The sequence below is a fragment of the Panulirus ornatus genome, chromosome 50 (assembly GCF_036320965.1).
Source record: "Panulirus ornatus isolate Po-2019 chromosome 50, ASM3632096v1, whole genome shotgun sequence".
Classification (NCBI taxonomy): domain Eukaryota; kingdom Metazoa; phylum Arthropoda; class Malacostraca; order Decapoda; family Palinuridae; genus Panulirus; species Panulirus ornatus.
The window spans coordinates 3,524,017-3,540,924 of record NC_092273.1 but is presented as its reverse complement, the minus strand read 5'-3'; the positions used below and the strand labels follow the sequence as shown (position 1 = coordinate 3,540,924).

The following is a 16,908-nucleotide window of genomic DNA, read 5'->3' as shown; positions in this document are numbered from 1 at the left end:
TACTTTTAGCACATATTCCTTGAGAACTAACAAGTCAAAAGTGCTTTCACAATGGAAGACACTATAGCCCCAACTAAAAGTTTCATTCTATGCATAGATGTAAGCATATAAGCTAGATAAACCTCCCGACATTCCGTAAAGATGGTCAAAGAAGACAGGCAAAGTGTTAAGAAATAGAAAAGGCAAACATTATGCCTGTCTATAAGAAAGAACACTTGGAACAGGCACTGAACTAGAGACTGGTCTCACTGATGAGGGTGGTCAGTAAGGTTCTGGAAAAGATAACCAAAAGGGAAATGGACGACCATCTAAAAAGAAATTAGGTAAAAGAGAGACAATTTGACTTTCGGGAAAGGAGGCCACATGAAACAATTTTTTTTTAATTTCAATGGGAGTGTGAACTTTGTTACAGACAAAAGGGAAGGCTGGGTGGACTGTTTGTGTCTAGACTGCCACAAAGCATATGACACTATACTATACTCCTTTGCTGGATAGACTATCTCGGTGGAAGGGAACAAAGGATGAATGTCAGAGAAGCCTCCTCAAAATGGTTCAAGGTGACCAGCAGAATACCACAGGGTTTTATCATGGAGCCATCACTTTTCTTGATCTATGTACATGATTTGCTTGAAGATGTGGACTCCTACTTGAATATGTTTGCAGACGACACAAAGTTCATGAAGGGAAGTGAAAAGTGTAGAGGATTAAACTATTTTACAAGGCAACCTAAACAGACTCTAAAGCTGGTGTGATAGATAGTTGATAAAATTCAACACAGGCAAATGTATAGTACTGAGGATTGGACAAAGTAAAAGAAGGCCTCAGTATAATTATCATCTATCATAAAATAAGCATTAAAATTCTGTTAGTGAGAAAGAGATGGGAGTTGACATCATCCCTAAACTCTCACCAGGGACCTACAATAGGAGAATAGTTGAAGACAAAAACTGTCTGCTGGAATCTATTGCAATATCTTTCAACTATGAAGTGGAAAATACTTAGCAAGCTGTTCATATCTTACACAAGGTCAAAACTACAATATGCTTTACAAGTTTGGTCACTGTACATAAAGAAACACAAAGTGCTACTACAGAAGGTCCAGAGGAGAGAAACAAAGATGGAATCAGAATTAAGAAAGCTGATTTATAAGGAAAAGCTAGAGGCTTTACATTTGCCCATCTTGGAAGATATAAAAGTGAAAGGTGGCCTGGTCACAACCTCCAAGTTTTTAAAAGATCAGTGACACAGATGGTGAAAGGTTCTTTGAATAAGTAAAAAGTGTAAAGAAGTACTTTTACAGTACAAGGGAAGTGAAAGAACGGAATAAAATGACTGGGGGCATGGTTAAACAGACAGCATATGTAAATTTAAGTGACTGTACGATGGTATAGAATTTCTAGTTCACGATATGGAGACCTACATGCGTAAAACCACTTCTTGTACAGTACAAATAGGTAAAGTTGATGGTTCTGTGCATAATAATTTAATTTCAAGTGATGAAATACTATGAGATGGTCATTCTGGATCATCTACAAATTATCAACAATCATCAGGATTTTCAGTTTGTATAAAAAAAATTCATTATAAATATAGCAAAAATGTGAAAAAAATTACCTCAAAAACCAATGCCACTCTTCCTTGTGCCAGTGTCATTAAATTAGAGGTGAGATGTGCATAGAATCCCGGTGACAAATCCATCATCCCCTGTAATTAAAGTCAAGACTTAGTTCATGATGTAGTAAACAATGCATGTGTATAACATTATAACAAAATGACTGTTTTCATTTATAGTCTCTTAATGAGCAGCTCTTCTGTACTACCTACCAGACACTGTTACATAAAAATAATCAGGCAAAAAATCATACCTATTTGGTTATGGTACTCAACAATTGTTGCTAATGTTCATTTGTCTTTCTTTACTTAGAGCCTTAACAATAAGAAAACATACTATTTTTGCTGCATCATATAAAAAATTAACAGAGTGAAAGACAATACTTGACACTAAGAATAAGCTTATAATTCTGGGAGAAATAGTTACAAATAGGTAGGTCAAAGATATGATGTTAGGGCTGAGGAGCAAAGTAAAGGGATGAGCATAATATACAGGAAACAGTTCATGAATATACTAATATATGGAAAAAGGTGAGAACAATGGAAGTAAAGGGAGTGGGGGAGGAATGGGATGTATTTAGAGAATCAGTGATGGATTGTGCAAGAGATGCTTGTGGCATGAGAAGAGTGGGAGGTGGGTTGATTAGAAAGGGTAGTGAGTGGTGGGATGAAGAAGTAAGATTATTAGTGAAAGAGAAGAGAGAGGCATTTGGACGATTTTTGCAGGGAAAAAATGCAATTGAGTGGGAGACGTATAAAAGAAAGAGACAGGAGGTCAAGAGAAAGGTGCAAGAGGTGAAAAAGAGGGCAAATGAGAGTTGGGGTGAGAGAGTATCATTAAATTTTAGGGAGAATAAAAAGATGTTCTGGAAGGAGGTAAATAAAGTGCGTAAGACAAGGGAGCAAATGGGAACTTCAGTGAAGGGCGCAAATGGGGAGGTAATAACAAGTAGTGGTGATGTGAGAAGGAGATGGAGCGAGTATTTTGAAGGTTTGTTGAATGTGTTTGATGATAAAGTGGCAGATATAGGGTGTTTTGGTCGAGGTGGTGTGCAAAGTGAGAGGGTTAGGGAAAATGATTTGGTAAACAGAGAAGAGGTAGTAAAAGCTTTGCGGAAGATGAAAGCCGGCAAGGCAGCAGGTTTGGATGGTATTGCAGTGGAATTTATTAAAAAAGGGGGTGACTGTATTGAGAAGATGAAAGCCGGCAAGGCAGCAGGTTTGGATGGTATTGCAGTGGAATTTATTAAAAAAGGGGGTGACTGTATTGACTGGTTGGTAAGGTTATTTAATGTATGTATGACTCATGGTGAGGTGCCTGAGGATTGGCGGAATGCGTGCATAGTGCCATTGTACAAAGGCAAAGGGGATGAGAGTGAGTGCTCAAATTACAGAGGTATAAGTTTGTTGAGTATTCCTGGTAAATTATATGAGAGGGTATTGATTGAGAGGGTGAAGGCATGTACAGAGCATCAGATTGGGGAAGAGCAGTGTGGTTTCAGAAGTGGTAGAGGATGTGTGGATCAGGTGTTTGCTCTGAAGAATGTATGTGAGAAATACTTAGAAAAGCAAATGGATTTGTATGTAGCATTCATGGATCGGGAGAAGGCATATGATAGAGTTGATAGAGATGCTCTGTGGAAGGTATTAAGAATATATGGTGTGGGAGGAAAGTTGTTAGAAACAGTGAAAAGTTTTTATTGAGGATGTAAGGCATGTGTACGTGTAGGAAGAGAGGAAAGTGATTGGTTCTCAGTGAATGTAGGTTTGCGGCAGGGGTGTGTGATGTCTCCATGGTTGTTTAATTTGTTTATGGATGGGGTTGTTAGGGAGGTGAATGCAAGAGTTTTGGAAAGAGGGGCAAGCATGAAGTCTGATGGGGATGAGAGAGCTTGGGAAGTGAGTCAGTTGTTCGCTGATGATACAGCGCTGGTGGCTGATTCATGTGAGAAACTGCAGAAGCTGGTGACTGAGTTTGGTAAAGTGTGTGAAAGAAGAAAGTTAAGAGTAAATGTGAATAAGAGCAAGGTTATTAGGTACAGTAGGGTTGAGGGTCAAGTCAATTGGGAGGTGAGTTTGAATGGAGAAAAACTGGAGGAAGTGAAGTGTTTTAGATATCTGGGAGTGGATCTGGCAGCGGATGGAACCATGGAAGCGGAAGTGGATCATAGGGTGGGGGAGGGGGCGAAAATTCTGGGAGCCTTGAAGAATGTGTGGAAGTCGAGAACATTATCTCGGAAAGCAAAAATGGGTATGTTTGAAGGAACAGTGGTTCCAACAATGTTGTATGGTTGCGAGGCATGGGCTATGGATAGAGTTGTGCGCAGGAGGATGGATGTGCTGGAAATGAGATGTTTGAGGACAATGTGTGGTGTGAGGTGGTTTGATCGAGTAAGTAACGTAAGGGTAAGAGAGATGTGTGGAAATAAAAAGAGCGTGGTTGAGAGAGCAGAAGAGGGTGTTTTGAAATGGTTTGGGCACATGGAGAGAATGAGTGAGGAAAGATTGACCAAGAGGATATATGTGTCGGAGGTGGAGGGAATGAGGAGAAGTGGGAGACCAAATTGGAGGTGGAAAGATGGAGCGAAGAAGATTTTGTGTGATCGGGGCCTGAACATGCAGGAGGGTGAAAGGAGGGCAAGGAATAGAGTGAATTGGATCGATGTGGTATACCGGGGTTGACGTGCTGTCAGTGGATTGAATCAGGGCATGTGAAGCGTCTGGGGTAAACCATGGAAAGCTGTGTAGGTATGTATATTTGCGTGTGTGGACGTATGTATATACATGTGTATGGGGGTGGGTTGGGCCATTTATTTCGTCTGTTTCCTTGCACTACCTCGCAAACGCGGGAGACAGCAACAAAGCAAAAAAAAAAAAAATGATGTAACCATGAGTCAAATGGAGATTCTGTTACATCAATCTGTTAGGGATGTACAAACACCATACAGAACACAAATAAGATGAAAATGAGCCTTGCTTTCAACAGACTTTTCTGTAGTCAGAGCCAAACTAGCAACAAAAGCATCTGCTGTGACTCGTCTATCAATCTTGCATTGTCTACATATTAAAGAAACTTGAACGAAGTTATCATGCCTTTCCTGGTTGATAAGATTCTGAATACAATTAATAAAAATTCATGATAGCCAACTCAAGCCAGTCACAAACCACTTTACACAAAAAGCCAACATAGCTGGTAGAGAAAAAACTATTATGAACTTCCCTGCTCCATATACTATCTAACAAAGCCAACCAGAATGATAAGTTTGAAGGTAAGTTTGAATGGAAAAAACTGGAGGAAGTGAAGTGTTCTAGATATCTGGGGCAGTGGATTTAGCAGCAGATGGAACCATGGAAGCAGAAGTGAGTCACAGGGTGGGGGAGGGGGCAAAGGCTCTGGGAGCATAGAAGAATGTGTGGAAGGCGAGAACATTATCTCGGAGAGCAAAAATGGGTATGTTTGAAGGAATATTGGTTCTAACAATGCTATATGGTTGCAAGGCATGGGCTATAGATAGGGTTGTGCAGAGGAGGGTGGATGTGTTGGAAATGAAATGTTTGAGGACAATATGTGGTGTGAAGAGGTTTGATCGAGTAAGTAATGAAAGGGTAAGAGAGAGGTGTGGTAATAAAAAGAGTGTGGTTGAGAAAGCAGAAGAGGGTGTGTTAAAATGGTTTAGTCACATGGAGAGAATGAGCGAGGAAAGATTGACAAAGAGGATATATGTGTCAGAGGTGAAGGGAATGAGGAGAAGTGGGAGACCAAATTGGAGGTGAAAGGATGGAGTGAAAAAGATTCTGAGCCATCGAGGCCTGAACATACAGGGAGGTGAAAGGAGTGCAAGGAATAGAGTGAATTGGAACGATGTGGTATACCGGGGTCGATGTGCATGTGAAGCATCTGTGGTAAACCATGGAAAGTTTTGTGGGGCCTGGATGTGGAAAGGGAGCTGTGGTTTCGGTGCATTACACATGACAGCTAGAGACTGAGTGTGAACCAATGTCGCCTTTGTTGTCTTTTCCTAGCACTACCTCGCATGCATGAGGGGAGGGGGGTGCCACTTCATGTTTGGCAAGGTTTCGACGGGAATGGATGAAGGCAGCAAGTATGAATATGTACAGGTGTATATATGTATATGTCTGTGTATGTATATGTATGTATACGTTGAAATGTATAGGTATGTATATGTGCGTGTGAGGGCGTTTATGCATATACATGTGTATGTGGGTGGGTTGGGCCATTCTTTCATCTGTTTCCTTTTGCTACCTCACCAACATGGGAAACAGCGACTAAGTATATAAATAAATGATTAAGAGTAATACACATAGATGTTACTGAACTCCATCTAAATGTTACTGCATTATGAATGAAAATTCATCTTTAATGAAGGTGTATCAACATCAATGGATAAAAAACAGTGCAGCTTCATTGATGGCCTTGTCACTCCTGCGGAGTTCAATATTTCCCTGCTTCTGACTGGAGCGCAGCCTTAACCCATAAAAGGCAGGCAATGTTTCTTTAGACATCTGTGTAAGGTAGCATATTTTAAGAATAACAAAGTACTGAGCAATAAGTTAATGCATACATAAATAGATAAAACTGGATGAAAAATGAAGGTAAGAGGTGTTACACAATACTGCATCATAAGTGGCTGTGGGAGGAGGGGAGGAATAGTGTGGGAGAACCCAGCTTGGGCAGTTTATAAGGTGCACCTGGGATGAGGCTAGGGGACTTGGCAATCACTTTTGCTTTACTCTGAATCTATCATTTATGCATATTTACAACCACTATGTACATCTATTTACATGACAAAAATGCCACATCACCCAATTTCACCATAAAATTACAATGCAAAGGGCCCAATGTTGCATAACATTGCCTGCCTACTACTGTACAAACGTCTGATAACAGCTATTACTGGTACTGACCATGGATGGGCAAATGAGGGTAGCTGTTTACAGGAATGGGCAGACATGAGTCATGATAGTAGATGACACAGTGATGCCACACGGCCAAACTTCAAAAAATAATCACGACACAAAATAGCCCAATGTTATATAACATTGCCTGGATTCTACTGTACAAATGTTAGGTAATGTCACCTGCCTTTAATGGGTTAAAGCTGCAGGGGCCCTATAAATAGGGTCATGGGATTGTACAGTCAATGAACCCTTATGGCGTACAGCTGATATCTTTGGCCATCCCAAGGGTGCAAAAAAACAGCATATTCACTCTTTTTAACTCTAAGCAGAGATGCCCAAAGAATAGAAAAATGAAATTTTTTCCTGTCAATTAAAACTTAACTAGTACATAACATACAGGATCAATTTTAGGTACGGGCAGCAGGGTAAGGCAGTGAGCACTACTGGTGGCAGAGTCAAGGTCAGCAGTGGGAATCAAAGCCCTGACAGAAAACACACAACCAACCAACATGGACACTAATGAGTTACTGAGGCCTCTATTCAACTCCAACGTCCTATCCTACCACTGGTTTGCCCTCCATTGCCAGCAAACAGAGCCTACAATGCATGAGGAATTCAACTGATAGTAGAAAATTTGGATTGCCCTTTTCTGTCAACAAACACAGCCTACAATGCACGAGGGATTCAACTGGTAGTGGAAAATTAAGTGCGAATAGATGCTTTAAGACAATGTGTGGTGTGAGGTGGTTTGATCGAGTGAGTAACGTAAGGGTAAGAGAGATGTGTGGTAATAAAAAGAGCGTGGTTGAGAGAGCAGAAGAGGGTGTTTTGAAGTGGTTTGGGCACATGGAGAGGATGAGTGAGGAGAGATTGACCAAGAGGATATATGTGTCGGAGGTGGAGGGAACAAGGAGAAGAGGGAGACCAAATTGGAGGTGGAAGGATGGAGTGAAAAGGATTTTGTGTGATCGGGGCCTGAACATGCAGGAGGGTGAAAGGAGGGCAAGGAATAGAGTGAATTGGAGCGATGTGGTATACCGGGGTTGACGTGCTGTCAGTGGATTGAATCGGGGCATGTGAAGCGTCTGGGGTAAACCATGGAAAGCTGTGTAGGTATGTATATTTGCGTGTGTGGACGTATGTATATACATGTGTATGGGGGGGGGCCATTTCTTTCGTCTGTTTCCTTGCGCTACCTCGCAAACGCGGGAGACAGCGACAAAGTATAATAAAAAATAATATAAGATGCTTTAAGTAATTTACAATGATGCCAATAATACCAAAAGTGTTGATGGGAACCTAGTAAAGAGAAAAATAATGTAAAGTAACAGATACCAAGAGAGAAAACAATGGATGAATAGAAGAAAATGAATAAAAAGAAAAGCTATATAATATGAAGAGAAAAGACAAAAGAGCTTGAAGAAAATATAAAAGAAATGCTGACAGTGAGATCATATAATAACAGAGGTGAAAAAGAAATGAAATGCCAAGAAAGTAAAACAAAACTTGGAACAAAATCCAAAAGTTCTATTCTCACACATGAGTAAAGACAGGGGAAAATATAAAAGTGATCCTAATAAAATAAACTTAATGCTGAACAATCACTATAAGGCAGTGTTCAACACAGGAAAGAAACAAGCAAAGATGAGGAAATATATGATCAGTCTGATAAGTATGCCATTATCACTATAATACAGCAGAAAGTAACATTATGAAACAACTGAACACCTCAGAGAAAACTTTGTGCTAGGATCAGTTGTACTATCAAAGGGGAGTGACCCTTGAGAGAATACATACCTTAAGTTTGACTATGTACACCTCAGAATTAGCAATCAGCATTTCACACCTCAGAAACATGTTTATTCTAAGAAATCATAAAAAAGTGATGTACTACAAAACTATACAATCTCAAGGTGCTGTATCATAACCAGTTGACACTAACCCAACTTGCATGAAAACTAGAAAAAGTATCATGTTCTAATTAGCAAAGACACTGGGTGCAAAACAGATGCAATGCCTGAATTATTAGATCTTTTAAAGAGTAAAGTTCAATCCTAAACAAATACAACTCTGTGTTTATGACCTTATACACAAAATGACTTTACATTATCTTTGCATTCATTTCTGTACTTAGGTAAGCACTGGCTCAGCCTGACTATTCAAAGTGATCTGAGTTCTAACCTCAAAACATCCAATGGCAGCATCATAACCAGCTGACACTATGATGAGCTCTGGGTTGAACTGAAAGGTAACTATTATTAGTGATGTATTTGCATTTTTTCCTAATCTTAACAGAAAGATACATGAAAACATGTGATTTGAAAATATAATTCAAGTATGAAGTAGTATTCATGATTATCAACATTTTTATGAATTTTGAATTACTATATATTTATAAAATTTCCATAAAAAATCTGCAAAGATATCTTAGAATAAAAAATTACGAAAACACTTAGATAATCAATGTTTCTTTTTGTATAAATATAATCATATATAAAGGTATTCATAATAAGCAACAACCTAAAAGTTCAAGGCTATTAATGGTTGGTATTTATGCAACTGATAATTCTTTAAAAGCGACTGATGAAGTATCAATAATGAACTGGAAACATAAAACTGGATTAAGTGCCATCTATCAAAACTAAATAAATATCATCAATCATGGGCTCAGTTTCTAAACTTGCAGTCTATACAATAATTAAAATCTTAAACGTCTTTTCATAATACAGTATGTCTCCCACCTCATAAGCCACAGGGAGAAGAACTTGATGAAATATGGCCAAATAATCTTCATTCTTCATACCAATCTTATTAAGAGGAATATTGAAGTTGAATCCCAGCCCAGCTCCTTCTCCTATATAGTTGTAGTCACTTTCCTTTAAATGTGGCCAGAAACTCCCATGCTCAAAACGATGAATGGAGAAGTAAAGAACCCTGCAAGTTTAACAGTGTCATTAACATATTGCTTCCTAACACAATTTACAGTAAAACCTCAATTTAACAGATCCCGATATAATGGATTTCAAATTTAACAGACAAATAATAATCCAATATTTTTTTATTTTTTTTTTATTATACTTTGTCACTGTCTCCCGCGTTTGCGAGGTAGCGCAAGGAAACAGATGAAAGAAATGGCCCAACCCCCCCATACACATGTATATACAAACGTCCACACACGCAAATATACATACCTACACAGCTTTCCATGGTTTACCCCAGACGCTTCACATGCCTTGATTCAATCTACTGACAGCACGTCAACCCCGGTATACCACATCGTTCCAATTCACTCTATTCCTTGCCCTCCTTTCACCCTCCTGCATGTTCAGGCCCCAATCACACAAAATTTTTTCACTCCATCTTTCCACCTCCAATTTGGTCTCCCTCTTCTCCTCGTTCCCTCCACCTCCGACACATATATCCTCTTGGTCAATCTTTCCTCACTCATTCTCTCCATGTGCCCAAACCACTTCAAAACACCCTCTTCTGCTCTCTCAACCACGCTCTTTTTATTTCCACACATCTCTCTTACCCTTACGTTACTCACTCGATCAAACCACCTCACACCACACATTGTCCTCAAACATCTCATTTCCAGCACATCCATCCTCCTGCGCACAACTCTATCCATAGTCCACGCCTCGCAACCATAGAAACATTGTTGGAACCACTATTCCTTCAAACATACCCATTTTTGCTTTCCGAGATAATGTTCTCGACTTCCACACATTCTTCAAGGCCCCCAGAATTTTCGCCCCCTCCCCACCCTATGATCCACTTCCGCTTCCATGGTTCCATCCGCTGCCAGATCCACTCCCAGATATCTAAAACACTTCACTTCCTCCAGTTTTTCTCCATTCAAACTCACCTCCCAATTGACTTGACCCTCAACCCTACTGTACCTAATAACCTTGCTCTTATTTACATTTACTCTTAACTTTCTTCTTCCACACACTTTACCAAACTCAGTCACCAGCTTCTGCAGTTTCTCACATGAATCAGCCACCAGCGCTGTATCATCAGCGAACAACAACTGACTCACTTCCCAAGCTCTCTCATCCCCAACAGACTTCATACTTGCCCCTCTTTCCAAAACTCTTGCATTTACCTCCCTAACAACCCCATCCATAAACAAATTAAACAACCATGGAGACATCACACACCCCTGCCGCAAACCTACATTCACTGAGAACCAATCACTTTCCTCTCTTCCTACACGTACACATGCCTTACATCCTCGATAAAAACTTTTCACTGCTTCTAACAACTTTCCTCCCACACCATATATTCTTAATACCTTCCACAGAGCATCTCTATCAATTCTATCATATGCCTTCTCCAGATCCATAAATGCTACATACAAATCCATTTGCTTTTCTAAGTATTTCTCACATACATTCTTCAAAGCAAACACCTGATCCACACATCCTCTACCACTTCTGAAACCACACTGCTCTTCCCCAATCTGATGCTCTGTACATGCCTTCACCCTCTCAATCAATACCCTCCCATATAATTTACCAGGAATACTCAACAAACTTATACCTCTGTAATTTGAGCACTCACTCTTATCCCCTTTGCCTTTGTACAATGGCACTATGCACGCATTCTGCCAATCCTCAGGCACCTCACCATGAGTCATACATACATTAAATAACCTTACCAACCAGTCAACAATACAGTCACCCCCTTTTTTAATAAATTCCACTGCAATACCATCCAAACCTGCTGCCTTGCCGGCTTTCATCTTCCGCAAAGCTTTCACTACCTCTTCTCTGTTTACCAAATCATTTTCCCTAACCCTCTCACTTTGCACACCACCTCGACCAAAACACCCTATATCTGCCACTCTACCATCAAACACATTCAACAAACCTTCAAAATACTCACTCCATCTCCTTCTCACATCACCACTACTTGTTATCACCTCCCCATTTGCGCCCTTCACTGAAGTTCCCATTTGCTACCTTGTCTTACGCACTTTATTTACCTCCTTCCAGAACATCTTTTTATTCTCCCTAAAATTTAATGATACTCTCTCATCCCAACTCTCATTTGCCCTTTTTTTCACCTCTTGCACCTTTCTCTTGACCTCCTGTCTTTCTTTTATACATCTCCCACTCAATTGCATTTTTTCCCTGCAAAAATCGTCCAAATGCCTCTCTCTTCTCTTTCACTAGTACTCTTACTTCTTCATCCCACCACTCACTACCCTTTCTAATCAACCCACCTCCCACTCTTCTCATGCCACAAGCATCTTTTGTGCAATCCATCACTGATTCCCTAAATACATCCCATTCCTCCCCCACTCCCCTTACTTCCATTGTTCTCACCTTTTTCCATTCTGTACTCAGTCTCTCCTGGTACTTCCTCACACAGGTCTCCTTCCCAATATATCAATTAATATTCTACAGAAAAAGAAGTTTAAATCTTAAATGCCGCACCATGTGCATTTCATATCACACCTGTTTTTGGTAGCATAGGGTAAACTCACTTTGTTTCAGTCTCAGTCTGCCCCAAGCTATCGTGTGGTCAAGTTGTATACAGAATGTTTCTTTTATTTCTTCAGAATTGTGACTTTATTTATTAAATAATTTTGCAATCCTTACAATTCAAAATAGCATCAAGTGATTGTAAGATATGCAATGAAAACAGTAAATGGTACAACCTCACTTTACCATAGAAAAGCATCCTTTCAAAGGAGAGGGGTGGCATCACCTCTATCTTAGTCTGACTCCTGCCTCCAACTGCCATTGCTCAGCACACATTCCCATACCGGCAGGAGCTTGCCGCCCAACTATCGTACCACACAATAAAACCTACAACCCTCATTAGATTTGGGTGACTAAATGTGACATTTAGCTACAACAAAGACAACAAAAAAAGAAGCTAAAAAAAAGAGAATGGAATTAAAATTTGATGTGACATAAGGCAAATATACACACAAATCACTGCTCAGCAAAAATACACTTCCTTTACTTACGAGCAGAACAAAATGACATAAATTATAGTTTGTTCAACTCTTCACAGGAGCCACCACAAACAATCTTATAAGTGCGCAGGGTGATGTCTCACACGGTGAGGGCATCCCCGCCAGAGGCTGGGTGTCACCACAACTAGGGGTGAAGCCACTACTGGTGGGTACTCTCCTTGACCCATGGGTGTCATGGGGATTGGCAAAAACCGGAGGCAGAGGTGACATCAGTTTCACAAAGACAGGACGCCACTGCCATCTAGCTTCACTGTGTATTGTCCATGTGACTTCACCTACACCACCATGCCCGACCTGTCCCACATCTTTAAAGCAACGTCCTGCACAGAGATGGGTGCCCATGGACAGCTAGGGCAGCATAGCAGTGTCACCTTCTGGGCTGCCCTGCAAGCATGCCTGGCTCTCCATTATGGCTCACTCCCCGTTTCACAGAGCAGTACTCCCCATCACCGGTTTATCAGATAATGTTGCTGGGGTGCCAGTACACCATCTCGCAACAGGTGATCTGCTGCCAGCTGTGCGGGTGACTTGTCCCCCTCTCTTAGGGGGATGCTGAGATATTGGAGCATAGCCTGAGTCACCTTGCTGTTGTGTAGGCTACCTCAAACATCTGTGATGCCTCTCAACACCCATTTGGCTGCTTTTACTGCGGCTTCGGCACATCAATTGGACTAGGGGAAGTGGGCTAAGGAGATGCATGCCATGATTTACCATTTTTTGTAAAAATCTTCCATCTCCTCACTGTCTAGATTGGTTCTCCTGTCCAAGGTGATTTCCCTGGGTGCACCCCATCTCCTGAAGAAGGCGAGCAGTCTTGCAATAACTTGGGATTTTCCAGTGCAGGTTCAAATCCTACTCACTAAGCCATGTAAGAGGTGTAATGAAAGCAGGTAATCCATCCTCACTTTATCATAAAGCAGTATCCTTTCACAGAAAAGGGGTGGCATCACCTCTGTTGCAGTGTAACTCCTGCCTCCAAATACCCGGCTACTGTTCCCACGCTGCCGGGTGCCCACCACCCAACTATCATACTACACACTAAACTCTACAATGATAGGCGAGTTAAAAGACAGCATGTGAACTTAAATGTGGCACAGATATAGGTTACATTCAACTTAATGGACTTTCAGCATTAATGGACATCCATTCCCCCTATTAGTCTGTTAAATCAAGGGTATACTGAAAAAGACAAAGAGAGGTCGCATTTGCTCATATCCATTCTCCATCTGTCATGTGCAACAAACTAAAACCACAGCACCCTATCCACAACCATGCCCCACAGACCATGGTTTCCCCCAGTTGCTTCACATGACCTGGTTCAGTCCACTGACAACATGTAAACTCCTGCATGTCACATCATTTCATTTGGCTCTATCCTGTATACGCCTTTCACCTTTCTTCATGTTCAGGCCCTGAGTGCTCAAAATTCTTTTCACTCCATCCTTTCCTTTCTAATTTGGTCACCCACTTCTTGTCATCTCCACTTCTGACACATACATTCTCTTTGTCAACCTCTCCTCCCTCATTCTCTCCGTATGTCCAAACATTTCAGTACACCCTCTTCAGCTCTTTCAACCACATTCTTCTTATTATCAAAGCTCTTTCTTATTCTTTTATTACTTATTCGATCAAGCCAACTCCAGCCAATTATTATCATCATATTCAAATTCTGACAAATCCATCCTCTTCTCCACATCCTCGTCTATAGCCTATGCCTTGCATCTATATAACATCATTTGGACTATACCTTCAAACAAACCCATTTTCGCCTTCCCAGATAACAAACTCTTTCCACACATTTTTCAATGCTCACAGACAATCTACCCCCTCACCCAACCTATAATCAACTTCCATATTACATCTGCTGCCATGTCCACTTATGCATATCTGAACACTTCACTTCCTCCAAATTTTCTCCATTCAAATGCACAACCCAATCCCCTTTATCCTTCTAAACCTAATAATATTGCTTTTATTCATATTTATTCTCAACTTTCTCCTTTCACATACTTTTCCAAACTCAGTTACTAACCTCTGTACTTCCTCAATCAGATCTGCCACTTGAGCTTGTTATCAGCATGTTCAACAACTGACTAACTGCCTAGGCCCCCTTCACACCTTTCAGACTGCATACCCTTGCATTCATCTTCCTCACCACCCCAACCACAAATAAATCAAACAGCAATGGTTACATCACACATCCCTGCCACAGACCAACCTTCACATGGAACAACTCATTCACCCGCCTTACACTCATATTAAAAAGTCCTCAATGCTTCTAGCTACTTTCTGCCCATTTCATACATTCATCAGATCTTCCACAAGGCACCTCTAACAACTGTATCTTATGCTTTGTCCATAACCATAAATGCCACATATAAATCCTTCTGTTCCTCTAAGCATTTCTCCCACATATTCTTGAAACTGACACCTGATCCAAACATCCTCTACCATTTCTGAAACCATATTGTTCCTCTCCAATCTAATGGATGCTCTGCATCCAAAAATTTCAACTGTTCCTGTTCTCTAGAATAAACTAGCAGAAAAACATGTATGTTAGATGATAATCATCATTCGGTACATGCAATGATATAGACCTCAACAGGTTTAAAATAACACCTTGATGAAAGCGTGCTTCTAGATGACCAACACTGAAATGTATTAGCCTCATTATTCCATGAAATCACAGTATCTGACAAATAAGAATGTACAAGAGGCAAATTCACGAGTTCTGCTGATGACATGAATCTAAGTAAAACAGTGAAAAGCGAGGAAGACCAAGAGAAAATGCGAAGTGATTTAGATATCAAATGGGTGAAAGAGAATCTAGTGGAATCTAATTAATAAATTTGAGCATGTGTCTTGGGACAATCATCAACATTTTAGTGCCTATACCCATAGACCTACAGGATAAGAAATAGAGAGTGAGGTTAATGTCAAGGTACTTGATTTTATGAAAAAATATTGATAAGATAATGTTCTCTAGCCAATTAATAAATGGTATGATATGGAAAATCTTTACAAGAAAAATGAAACTAAGGCTTTAAATATCTATTATGTTTATAACAAGGAAAAATGAATAAGTATTTTGAAGGACTGCTAGATGTGGTTGATTATAGGGTGACAAATATGGGGTGTTTGGACTGGGTGGTGTGCGAAGCAAGAGAATTATGGATCATAGTTTGGTGAAGAGCTCCAAGCACAAATTAGCTCCATTTATAAATGGAGCTAATTTGACCTTGGCTAATGTTGCCATAAAACTGTGGATGTAGTTACGTAATCTTGCTTTGGAAAGAAGAGGAAAGAATGTATGACAAAGATTGGGGTTCCAGAAAATATTACATGCTGGTTATAGGGTTTCCTGACCAAGCAAAGGCTGAAACATTGTCATAGAAAATAAATGCAAGTACAACAAATGAAGAGTTCGTAACTAGAGATCATACAGTAGAATTTGGAAATGAGAAGAGCACTGTGGAATTGAAAACTTATGTATTTCCAGATTTTGTTTTGGACAAGGAAGAGTTGACAGAGGTACAGAAGGGTGACGGGAGTTTGAAAGAATGTTGGAGTGAAGCTGCCATAAATGTGAGTGAGGGTGATGTGTCCGTTGGATTTGACGTACAAAATGGTGTGTTAATGAGAAAGTGGAGGCCTGCTTATGTTTCAGCATCTGATTGGACATTTGGGAGTTAGGAAGACAAATGATAGATTATTAACTCATTTTTATGGGCCAAATAAGAAGAAAGATGTATCCCTGTATTGTAAGATTTGTGAAATATGTCAGTGAGTAGGTAAAGCCAACCAGACTATACAGCCAGCACCTTTGCAGCCAGTTCCTTCATTTTGTAAACCTTTTAGCAAACTTGTAATTGATTGTGTAGGTCCTCTACCTAAAGCATGTAAAGGAAATTGGTATTTATTGACTATAATATGTGCATTTACCAGATTTCCAGAAGCAGTACCATTACGTAGCATACATTCTGAAAATATTGTAACAGTTAGTGAAATATTTCTCTTGGGTGGGTATGCCTCATACTATAGTCAGACTAGGGAAGTAATTTCTCTTAGGAATGTTCAAGAAAAATTAAAGGGGTTACATATAACACACAGGATGTCAAGTACTTATTACCCACAGAGCCAAGGAGTTGTGGAGAGATTCCATCACTCTTTGAAAAATAGTTTGAGAATGTATTGTGAGGACTTTTCAGTAAACTGAGATAAGGGTCTGCCTTTAGCATTGTTTGCCATTAGAGATTCAGTACCCGAGCTACAGGTTTTAGTCCATTTGAGGTAGTGTATGGACATGTAATAAGAGGTCCATTGAGTATGTTGAAAGAGAAGTGGATAGGGAAGAGTGATTCTCCTGGATTATTGAAGTATGTGTC

At 40.2% G+C, this 16,908-nt stretch overlaps 1 protein-coding gene across 7 annotated transcripts in view; it reads right to left on the bottom strand.

Moving 5' to 3' along the window:
- HDAC6 (histone deacetylase 6) overlaps nt 1-16,908 on the bottom strand; it is a 132,379-nt gene that overhangs the window by 85,627 nt on the left and 29,844 nt on the right. For all 7 annotated transcript variants that reach the window (XM_071691112.1, XM_071691113.1, XM_071691110.1 and 4 more), the window contains exons 8-10: nt 9,273-9,465; nt 8,713-8,772; nt 1,615-1,704 (exon numbers count right to left, since the gene is read on the bottom strand). In XM_071691112.1, the coding sequence (XP_071547213.1) occupies nt 1,615-1,704; nt 8,713-8,772; nt 9,273-9,465 (343 nt within the window). The remainder of the gene's footprint in view (nt 1-1,614; nt 1,705-8,712; nt 8,773-9,272; nt 9,466-16,908) is intronic.